The sequence below is a fragment of the Canis lupus genome, chromosome 10, assembly GCF_003254725.2.
Source record: "Canis lupus dingo isolate Sandy chromosome 10, ASM325472v2, whole genome shotgun sequence".
Lineage (NCBI taxonomy): Eukaryota > Metazoa > Chordata > Mammalia > Carnivora > Canidae > Canis > Canis lupus.
This window is the reverse complement of record NC_064252.1, coordinates 2,086,413-2,096,666: the sequence shown is the minus strand read 5'-3', so window position 1 is coordinate 2,096,666 and position 10,254 is coordinate 2,086,413. Positions and strand designations below refer to the sequence as shown.

The 10,254-nt window shown below is 58.5% G+C and overlaps 2 protein-coding genes across 6 annotated transcripts; both read left to right on the top strand.

Annotated features, from left to right (window-relative positions):
• The first annotated feature begins 325 nt into the window (after positions 1-325).
• Positions 326-3,687, top strand: METTL1 (methyltransferase 1, tRNA methylguanosine). Of its 5 annotated transcripts, none has more exons than XM_025476800.3 (7): positions 339-511; positions 1,146-1,309; positions 2,426-2,610; positions 2,713-2,826; positions 2,945-3,046; positions 3,194-3,263; positions 3,511-3,687. In XM_025476800.3, the coding sequence occupies exons 1-7, from the start codon at positions 387-389 to the stop codon at positions 3,594-3,596; spliced, it is 846 nt and encodes a 281-aa protein (XP_025332585.1). In that variant the 5' UTR covers positions 339-386; the 3' UTR covers positions 3,597-3,687. The 5 variants fall into 5 exon arrangements, with proteins under 5 accessions (XP_025332587.1, XP_025332585.1, XP_048971058.1 ...); XM_049115101.1 differs by having other exon boundaries at positions 340-511; positions 3,194-3,307; positions 3,505-3,687; XM_025476802.3 differs by having other exon boundaries at positions 326-511; positions 2,450-2,610; positions 3,194-3,687.
• Positions 3,688-3,841: 154 nt separating this feature from the next.
• LOC112677953 (25-hydroxyvitamin D-1 alpha hydroxylase, mitochondrial) lies at positions 3,842-9,557 on the top strand. Its single transcript, XM_025476795.3, has 9 exons — positions 3,842-5,057; positions 5,652-5,842; positions 6,233-6,435; positions 6,514-6,714; positions 6,798-6,970; positions 7,174-7,346; positions 7,543-7,621; positions 8,101-8,298; positions 8,615-9,557. The coding sequence occupies exons 1-9, from the start codon at positions 4,863-4,865 to the stop codon at positions 8,726-8,728; spliced, it is 1,527 nt and encodes a 508-aa protein (XP_025332580.1). The 5' UTR covers positions 3,842-4,862; the 3' UTR covers positions 8,729-9,557.
• The last annotated feature ends 697 nt before the right edge of the window (positions 9,558-10,254 follow it).

Genomic DNA, 10,254 nt, shown 5'->3' with positions numbered 1-10,254 from the left:
CGGGGCGGGCCCGGGGGACGGGGGAGACGAGTGAGGGGCTGGCTATAGGAAGCGGGCCCCGGGGGCCCCTCACCTGCGGGGTGCACAGGTGCCTGCGACTAGGACAGCAGCGCAGACCACGCGGAAGCGCGCCGACGGAAGCGGCACGGTGCCGAGTCGGGCCTTGGCAGCCCACTGGGGACCCGCGCCGCGGAGGCGCCCTCCCGCCCCGGCCCCGCCCCCGCCCCCGCCCCCGCCCCCGCCCCCGCCCCCGCCCCGCAGGCCGAACGCACTCCTGGGTCTTTAAGAGGCGGGGTCCGCCCCCAACGTGCCGGGGTGCGTCATCATCGTGCGCCTCGGGCCTCGGCCTCCACGTGGGTTCGGAGGAGAACCCGGGGCTGGGGATCATGGCGGGAGCGGAGACGGGGGGCGCGGCGGGGGACGGGGCAGGAGCCGAGGCCCCGCAGCCCCAGAAGCGCTACTATCGGCAACGTGCGCACTCCAACCCCATGGCTGACCACACGCTGCGCTAGTGAGTGAGCCGGGCGGGGAGGGGCGGGGCGGGGCGGGGCCTGGGAGGGCGGTTGTGCCGGGCCGGCGGGCAGGGTGTCGGTCGGACCGGGGCGGGCCGGCTGGGTGACGTCAGCCTTGGCGGAGGGCGCAGTTGGAGGGGAGGGAGGGGGCGTGGCGTTCCGCCCCGGGTCGGGAAGAGCCGGGAACCGAGACTGGAGCGACGCCGGCGGGACGTCGTGGCCGCCTTTCAGCCTCGGCGATCGGATTTACTAAAGAGACAAACATACACAAATCCTGCCCGCGCCTCAGTCCGTCGTCTCCCCACAGAGCAAGCACATAAGCAGGGCGAGGCCCCCGCCTGTGGGGGAGGGGAGCTCGTTACCCCAGAAGGAGGGCTGCCCCATCCGCTCCTAGGCATGGAGATGGGCAGGCCAGCGTCATGAGCCGCATGATGGCCTGTGATTCACACGGGCGTTAAGGGTGCTTTCCACTGTGTGTCCTGGAGACCACAGGACCCACTGTTACAGGATTTTTGAGAAACATTCTTCCCATTTATACCTCCCACCCTTAAACATCCGCCCCCACACATGTAGAACAGCTTCTGCAATGTCCTGACCAACCTTCTCGTGTCTCTCGTGTCTTCTCTCCAATAGCCCCGTGAAGCCTGAGGAGATGGACTGGTCTGAGCTATACCCAGAGTTCTTCGCTCCACTGACTCAAAACAAGACCCACGATGACCCAAAGGATAAGAAAGAAAAGCGAGCCCAGGCTCAAGTGGAGTTTGCAGACATAGGCTGTGGCTATGGTGGCCTGTTAGGTAACACTCTGGCCTTTTCTCAGGGGCAGGGACAGGCAGTGTCTAGGTCCTGCTACCTCAGCAGGTTTGGTGGGGGCCGGAGTTGGCCTTTCCCCTTCGGACCAGACACCAGCGCTGTGACATCAGTGCGGAGAGCCTCTGCCTTCCCTGTACTCTGGGTCTGTGGCCTTTGTCCTGAAGAAGGGAGGGTGTTGTCTCAAATGCCTCTTAGAACGTGGGTTGTCCTGTCTGGTCCCACCCCTGGCCTCAGCCCCTACTTGAGCCATTTCACCTGCGAGGTCCCGGGTCAGTGAGCTGGTCAGCACTAGCGTCAGAGATTAGTCACTGTAGCCAGTGATCCTGAACTGTCCTTCTGAGGGATTCCACCACCTTCCTTCCCCTCCCCCCTTCTTCACCAGAACCCATTGTTTCTGCGGTCTACTCGTGTTTTCAAGTTCCTCTTTTATTGTCTGTGTGGTCCCAGCATGTGTCAGGCCATGTCTCTATTTTAAATTTTTTTATTATTTATTTATTTATGATAGTCACAGAGAGAGAGAGAGGCAGAGACATAGGCAGAAGGAGAAGCAGGCTCCATGCACCGGGAGCCGACGTGGGATTCGATGCCGGGTCTCCAGGATCGCGCCCTGGGCCAAAGGCAGGCGCACCCAGGGATCCGCATGTCTCTATTTTTAGATCTTCCCATAGAGGTAACAGCATGACAGAGAGAGGAAAAGCATGGTACCCCGGGGACAGAAAACCTTGGTTCAAGTTCCAGTTCTGCCTCTCAGCCCTGTGACCTTGGGCATTTCCGACCTCGTATCCTCATTTTATCAACTTAGCGCAGAGCATTAGGAGGACTGAGGCAATGTGTGGAAACACTGAAAACGTCAAAGCACTTGCCACGTACATGTGTTCCCAGGCCCTCCCACTTCCAGTCCAGGTGACAGTCTTGGGATCTCAGCCGGACCCTAACCTTAACCCTCTCCTCCAGCAGAGGACCACCGTAGAGGGATCTCTGTCCACACTTGCCCTTCCTGATTTTGGTCGTTGCCAAAGGATGCTTCCTTTCCTCTGTCAACGCCTTTCCACTTCCTGCAAATGTGAGGTTGACGATTCCATTCCCATTTCTGTGTCCAGTGGAACTGTCACCGTTGTTCCCAGATACACTGATTCTGGGCCTGGAGATCCGGGTGAAGGTCTCAGACTACGTACAAGACCGGATTCGGGCCCTTCGAGCCGCTCCTGGAGGTGGCTTCCAGAACATTGCTTGTCTCCGTAGCAATGCCATGAAACACCTTCCCAACTTCTTCCGCAAGGGCCAGGTGGGGAGGGGCCCTGGGGCGGGCTGGAGGGCAGGTGGGGCGTTGAAGCCGGGCTCTCAGCCCCATCGATGCCTCGATGCACGTCTGTGTATCTGTCTACAGCTGACGAAGATGTTCTTCCTCTTCCCTGACCCACATTTCAAGCGGACGAAGCACAAGTGGCGAATCATCAGTCCCACGCTGCTGGCAGAGTATGCCTACGTGCTTGGAGTCGGGGTGAGCCGGGGCGGGAGGGAGGGCAGGGTGAGCATGTGCGCAGAGGCTTCAGGGGTGCCTTGGGGACCCCTGCTCCACTGCGTGCAGCGCACTGTCTAGGGTGCGTTTGCCTACGCAGGGGCTGGTGTATACCATAACTGACGTGCTGGAGCTGCATGACTGGATGTGCACCCATTTCGAAAGGCACCCCCTGTTTGAGCGTGTGCCCTTGGAGGAGCTGGTAAGTAGGGGGCCTGAGGGAAGTGGCGAGGACGCAGGCCTTTCCCAGTGCGGTTCTGTATTCTTTGAACCCAGCTCAGTGCCAGAAGGATCGGATGGGGGTCTCAGGGCCAAGGGCAAGGACTTATTGGACTCTTCCTTTCCTCAGAGTGAAGACCCCATTGTGGAACATCTGGGCACCTCAACTGAGGAAGGAAAGAAAGTCTTACGCAACGGAGGCAAGAATTTCCCAGCCATCTTTCGAAGAATACAGGATCCCACCCTCCAGGCAATGACCCCCAGTCCCACCCCTCTTGGCCACTGCCGGCCTGCCTTGCCTTAGCGTGACCCCTGGACCTTCCCAGCTGAGCTGCCAGGGCCAAGAGGCGACAGTCTTTCAAAGAAGTTGGGGAACTGCCCAGGGCAGAAGCCTGGGATTCACAACTACCCCGACCTCTCACCTTCTTGCCCCTCTACCACCAACAGAAAGCAGAAGAAGCTACGTAGGAGGGTCAGCAGACCTTGGACCAAAAGGGATGTTTGGAAGGATGTGGGGTCTTGCTCTCCCTTAGCACCCCCTTCTCCTTCTGGGATCTCTCCTCCTCAGCTGGAATGAGGAACGCAGGTCTCCACTGTCCATCTAAACTGCTTGCTAGACTCAAACCGCCTGTCCATTGTGTTTACTTTGCAGTCCTGGGGATAACATGTATACGTGTGCACATGCCCGTGCTGCTGTTTCTCAGGAAAGGCTAGAGCATGTATCACGTGCCTTCTCCCATCCCCCGCACCCTCTCCCTGCCTGAGACTTGACTTGGGGAATCTGCTGTCTTTATGGTCGCTGTCTCTGGAGAACCTTGGGTCGGGGTGGTGGAGACCCTCTCATTTTTCGTGTTGACCTTCGATTCCAGAACTTCAGAGCTAACTGACTGGCACAGAGTCCAGTGGGGGCAGGGTGGGAGAGTGAGGAGCAGAGAACTAACGTGCAGGATTTGGAGGCTAGAAGCGAAAATGGGCTACTGACTAGAAATACCCCCCCCCCCCAAAGAAGACAGAGTCAGCTGGAGATTCAGAGCACTCACCTAGCCTGTGCTCCACCCAGGAGCCCAGAGAAATCTCTAAACTTTTCTAATTTGCATAAGGGTCCTTTGTTTCTGTTCCTCTAGCTCTAAGCCCTAAGTTCCCTGTGGCTGGAAGGACAGAGCTTGTTGACCTAAAAGACCACCCCCTCCTCCCAAGGAACAAAGATGAAGGCTTCTGGAGCCATTTTGGCCCATTAACACCCACCATCTGCTCAGTGTTAGGTATAGGAGGGGATGGGGGGGAGATGGGGTAGTGCCAGGAAGTTCTTGCCTACAAAGAAGGTGCAGCCCCATAAGCCAAAAATATGGAGATGCTACAGCTGTGGCTCTTCCCTGCCCTGCTGAAGGATGGGGAATTCCTGAGGATGGTCCCAAGAGGGCCTGGCTCCCTAGGGAAGTGGGAATATCAGGGACTGACTGTACCTTAGTAATCCTGAACTTCACCAAAGAGCCTTTACCAGGAAGAGATCTTTAGGCTGCTGGATGAGGGCACCAGTGCAGAAGGGGAAACTAAGGCAGACCTTCCTTTACAAGAGGGTCATTGCAACTTGAGACCCAGGAGAGCTGCCAGGCAACCCAGCCCCGCCTACTGTGCCTGGGTGCTGATCCCCAGCTCGACCACTCGGGAGAGGGGATTGGCTGAGGAACATAAAGAGGGGGCGTCACCAGTACCTCGCCCAAAGGTTAAATAGGGGTTCAGGCAAGCAAGCAAGATGCTCTGGAGAAGTGCTCTCCTCTGTGGCTTCCCCAAACCAAGCCATGACCCAGGCCCTCAAGCTCGCCTCCAGAGTGTTCCATCGCATCCACTGGGCTCCCAAGCTGGGCTCCTCACTGGGCTCCAGAGGCTCCGACTCAGCACCCCGCAGCTTGGCGGACATCCCAGGCCCCTCCACACCCGTCTTCCTTGCTGAACTTTTCTGCAAGGGCGGTCTGTCGCGGCTACACGAGCTGCAGGTAGTGGGGGAATGTTTCTGGGAATGAATGCTGGGGAAACTGGCTTTGACAACACCAGAAAGCACAGGCTAGTGCAGAGTGGAGGAGGAGGGCCAGCGAGAACAGATGCCCAGGTATTAGGGAAGTCGGGGCTGCGGGCGGCAGTTCCAGCCGCGGGGAGTCCACCCCCCACACCCAGCAGAAGAGTGGGCTCAAAAGGGCCGAAGTCGGGGCCGGTGGGTCCAGAACAAGTGCACGGGAGGCAGGACGCAGGGTGCCTTCCCCGCGGGCCGCCTTAAAGCCACAGGCTCTCCTCTTCGATCCCTGGGGGGTGGTTCTGAGCTACTCCATGCCAGGAGCCTTCAGGGATTTCTTGCCTCGGCTCAGCCCAGGTGACCTAGGAGAGGTCCTGAGTGTCTGCCTTGTACCAAGTTCCTCCGTTTTGCCCGTCACTGTCGAGCTTCTGGGGACAGGAAGCGGGGGAAAGAAGAGGAGGAGAGGGTTGCAGGTTAGGGGCACGTACTAGCTGGGAGCCCAGCCGGCTCGGTTGGCGCTGGCCGCCGAGGCTGGAAGTCCCCGCTCGGTCTCCAGCGCCTGCTGTGCCCGCTCTCCTAGGTGCAGGGCGTTGCGCGCTTCGGGCCTGTGTGGTTGGCCAGCTTCGGGAAGGTGCGCACCGTGTACGTGGCGGCCCCTGCCCTCGTCGAACAGCTCTTGCGACAGGAGGGGCCCCGGCCGGAGCGCTGCAGCTTCTCGCCCTGGGCAGAGCACCGACGCCACCGCCAGCGGGCTTGCGGGCTGCTCACCGCGTGAGTCCTCGCTGGCCCCGCAGCCCAACCGCCCCGCGCGCTCGCCTGGGGCTGGTCTGGAGACGTCGGACATGGGTGCGGAGGGAGGTCGGCCTTCCCCGCCCGTCCGGCGAACTGGGCTTCCCACCCGCCTGGGACGAGCCCCGCCTTTGTCCCAGGCCCATCTCCTCCTCGCGGGGGTCCAGAATCCTGGAGGTCCGCCGAGGGGAAGGCACCAGGACCTAGATGGGATGTGAGTCCGTGACAGCGGTTACCCAGGAACCAGCCCCCGGGCCAGGAGAGGAGCAACGAGGAAGGGGGATGGGAGCAGGCACAGGCGGGAGCGGGGTTCGGTGCCGCAGGGGGCCGCCCCAGCCTCCCCGCGCCCACACACCGCGTCCGCACCCGCAGGGAAGGCGAGGAATGGCAGAGGCTCCGCAGCCTCCTGGCCCCGCTGCTCCTCCGGCCTCGAGCCGCCGCCCGCTACGCCGCGCCCCTGGCCGACGTGGTCCGCGACCTTGTGCGGCGCCTGCGGCAGCAGCGGGGCCGCGGCGCCGGGCCGCCCGCCCTGGTTCGGGACGTGGCCGCAGAGTTCTACAAGTTTGGACTAGAAGGTGGGTCCCGGGACCGGGCCGGCGTCGGAGGCGCCCGCGGGGTCTCCCCGCGCCCTGACAGCGCCCCCTCCCGCCCAGGCACAGCCGCCGTGCTCCTGGGTTCCCGCCTGGGCTGCCTGGAGGCCCAAGTGCCCCCCGACACCGACGCCTTCATCCGCGCCGTGGGGTCCGTGTTTGTGTCCACGCTGCTGACCATGGCGATGCCCGGCTGGCTTCACCGCCTGGTGCCCGGGCCCTGGGGCCGCCTCTGCCGAGACTGGGACCAGATGTTTGCATTTGGTAAGGCACGGAGTAGAAGCGGGACGGGGGGACTGAAGCGGCTCGGGACGCCAGGCACCCCTGTCCCCTCTCCCCCCCCCCAGCCCAGCAGCACGTGGAGAGGCGGGAGGCCGAGGTAGCCTTGAGGAGCGAGGGGAAGGCCGCGGAGGATGTGGGATCTGGGGCACACCTGACCTACTTCCTGCTCCGGGAAGAGCTGCCTGCCCCGTCCATCCTGGGCAACGTGACGGAGCTGCTACTGGCTGGCGTGGACACGGTGAGGTTCCTCTCCACGGTGGGAGCCCCACTTCCAGGGCGTAGCCTCCCCGGCCCCAGAGGCCCCCTAGCTGCCGCGGGGGGTGCGCCGTGGCCCTCCGGCCGGCTTGCTTAACACTCCTGGGCTCCGGGCTACCTCCCATCCTGCTCCTTGCACTAGGTCTGCACCCTCAGCACCCCTGAGGCTCTCAACTGTCCTCGCAGGTATCCAACACGCTCTCCTGGGCGCTGTATGAACTCGCTCGGCACCCGGACGTGCAGACTGCGCTCCACTCTGAGATCACAGCTGCCCTGGGCCCTGGCTCCAGTGCCCACCCCTCAGCTGCGGCTCTATCCCAGCTGCCTCTGCTGAAGGCAGTGGTCAAGGAGGTGCTGAGGTGAGGGGACAGGAGAGGGGGAGCTAAAGAGAATGTTGGGAAGGGCTGGGGAAGCAGCGAGTGAATGGGAGCTAGGAGAGAGAGCACAGGAAAATGATGATCTGCTCCTGGCCAAGAATGGCTTTGGACATAGGGGGCTTGGGGACAAGACAGAGGCTATAGCCCCCAGCCTCACCTTGCTGTTTCTGCAATCCAGACTGTACCCTGTGGTACCTGGAAATTCCCGTGTCCCAGACAAAGACATTCGTGTGGGTGACTATATTATCCCCAAAAATGTGAGTAGAGCGAATGGGCCCTTTGGTTAAGCCATCCCTCACTATCTTGGGCCCCATCCTCTCCTACACTCCATATAAGCCCTTCCCCCTCCCTCTGGCCTGAATGCCTCTCTCTCGGAGGTAATGGGGCAGTGGAGAAATCATTCCAAAAATAGCCCCAGAGGGCAGCCCCGGTGGCTCAGCAGTTTAGTGCCGCCTTCAGCCCAGGGTGTGATCCTGGAGACCCGGGATCGAGTCCCACATTGGGGTCCCAACATGGAGCCTGCTTCTCCCTCTGCCTGTGTCTCTGCTCCTCTCTCTCTCTATCTGTGCCTCTCATGAATAAATAAAGTCTTTAAAATAAAAAAAAAAAGTAGCCCCAGAAAACGTCCCCATCACCAGCCAGAGCCTGCCTTTGCTCCAATCCATATATCCTCTTTTCCGTGCCCCCCCCCCATCTGTGGGTCCAAACTGACATGTTTATGTTCCTTCCCTCCCAGACACTGGTCACACTGTGTCATTATGCCACTTCAAGGGATCCTGCCCAGTTCCCAGAGCCAAATTCTTTTCGTCCAGCTCGATGGCTGGGGGAAGGTCCAGCCCCCCACCCATTTGCCTCTCTTCCCTTTGGCTTTGGCAAGCGCAGCTGCATGGGGAGACGCCTGGCAGAGCTTGAGCTGCAAATGGCTTTGGCTCAGGTGAGTGATCTAGACATACCTTCCACAGACATGAGAGATCCTAACCCTCTAACAAGTGAGTTCTTCTGACAAGTATAGCAAAATTTATGACTTGATAAACCTAATCCTCTGAAATATAGCAATCCAGTTTTAAGTCTTGAGGGTGAGCAAGGGTATTTGGACTTTCTTCCCCCTGCCATGATCCCTTAAGAAATTCTCTAGTGACCACAGGTACCATTTCAATATCAACCAACCTAAAGCTAATTATACCCTTTACCAATCAAACCTACCATCCCAGACCCCTCCTATAGTGATAGCCTTCTTCCTCCCTTTCCAGATCCTGACCCACTTTGAGGTGCAGCCTGAGCCAGGTGCTGCCCCGATCAGGCCAATGACCCGCACTGTCTTGGTACCCGAGAGGAGCATCAACCTACAGTTTGTGGACAGATAGTCCCATAGGAAGAAGCTACCGTAGTCACCCTTCCCCTCATTGGAGGGATTTATTAGGCACAAGACCAAGAGATATGTATTCCCCCAAGACCTGTCTATTTGACCAGACTGCTTAGAAGGACCATAGCAAACTGGTCGAGGCAGCCCTGACCAACGTGTGAAGTATGCATTGGCCTGACCCATCAAGCCCTGGGAAAACCATGGTCCCTCGGCCTGCTCAGCCTTTCTCCTGGCCATATCACATGCATCCGGCAAGGGCCAACTCAGATTTTAACTAATAATATTGGGTGGCCTGAGAAAGAATTCAACCACTGCCCTTTTGGGGCTTCCCTTTTGGGGTTGTTGGGTAAGCACTTATCACCACCTGAGCTAAGTAAATGTACGTCTGGTCTGCACCAGGTTGATTTCTCTCCTTGCATGTGAGCTCTTTGAGTGGAAGAAGGAGACCTTATTCAGTCTTTATAACCCCTGCCAAGGCCTACCCCCGACTGGGTGATGCCATACAGGTTCTCCTATTGAATCTGGACCATGTGGCAGAAGGAATACGCGGCTTGCCAGGCCCTATCTACTCTCCTCCTTCATCATCTTGCCCCTAGCAAAGTGAGTCTGCCCTCACCTGGTTTATGATGTTATGAACATCATGTTCATGATGTTATGATGTTTTGAAACTCCTTGACTCTTTGGTCACTATTCGAGGTTGGCTTGTCCCACCACTTAGTGCCCAGGCAGAGACATCTTTGGGCTTATGTGTACTTATGCCTTCCTTTTATATATGGAATTTTTTAATATTCATAGTTTTGAAATAAAAGAATCAAATGTTCCATCCTTGACTTTTGACTGACTTCTCTTCCACTTCTACTTCCTACAAATTCTGGAGGAATCCTCACCCCAACCCCCTACTTTGAGTGATGTCTGTAACAATGGGAGGTCTAGACACCTGGGAGAGTGGTTTGCATCACAAACCCAACACGTTTCTATCTGTACTGGGAACAGCCAGAGTCTGGCTCCCTGTAAGAGATTAAGGGGGTGGTGGTGAAAAGTAACTCCAAGGGCTAGGCTGTAAAAACAGGTTGGGGAGCTAGGGATTTGCAGAGATGGCCAGAGGCAACTGACTTTGGTGGAAGTGCTTTGGGAACCTGGATTGCCAGGACCAAAGGATATCTGCCCTCTCTGGAAAAGTTGCTCCAAGGTAATTTCCTTCCAAGAAAGACAGGGATACATGCACAGAAGTGAAGTCAGACAGACAGGATTAAAGTGGAGTGTGGGGGTGGCCAGAAGCCCTGGGGCACTGAGGCAGGAGAAGGGAGGGCAGAGGGAGCCTCTGTTTTCCTTGAGTCAGCATTCTCTGGCCCCCCAAGGGGCTGGCCACAGTTCTCCCCTTGTGATGTATATAGATTAACTCATCTTCCATACAAATAAATCTCTCGACACACTCCCTGCAACCCCTCTCCAGCCCAGATTACCCTCCCCATGTCAGGACTTGCCCCCCTGCCTCCTGCTCCTCTCCATGCCAATTAGCTGGATGAA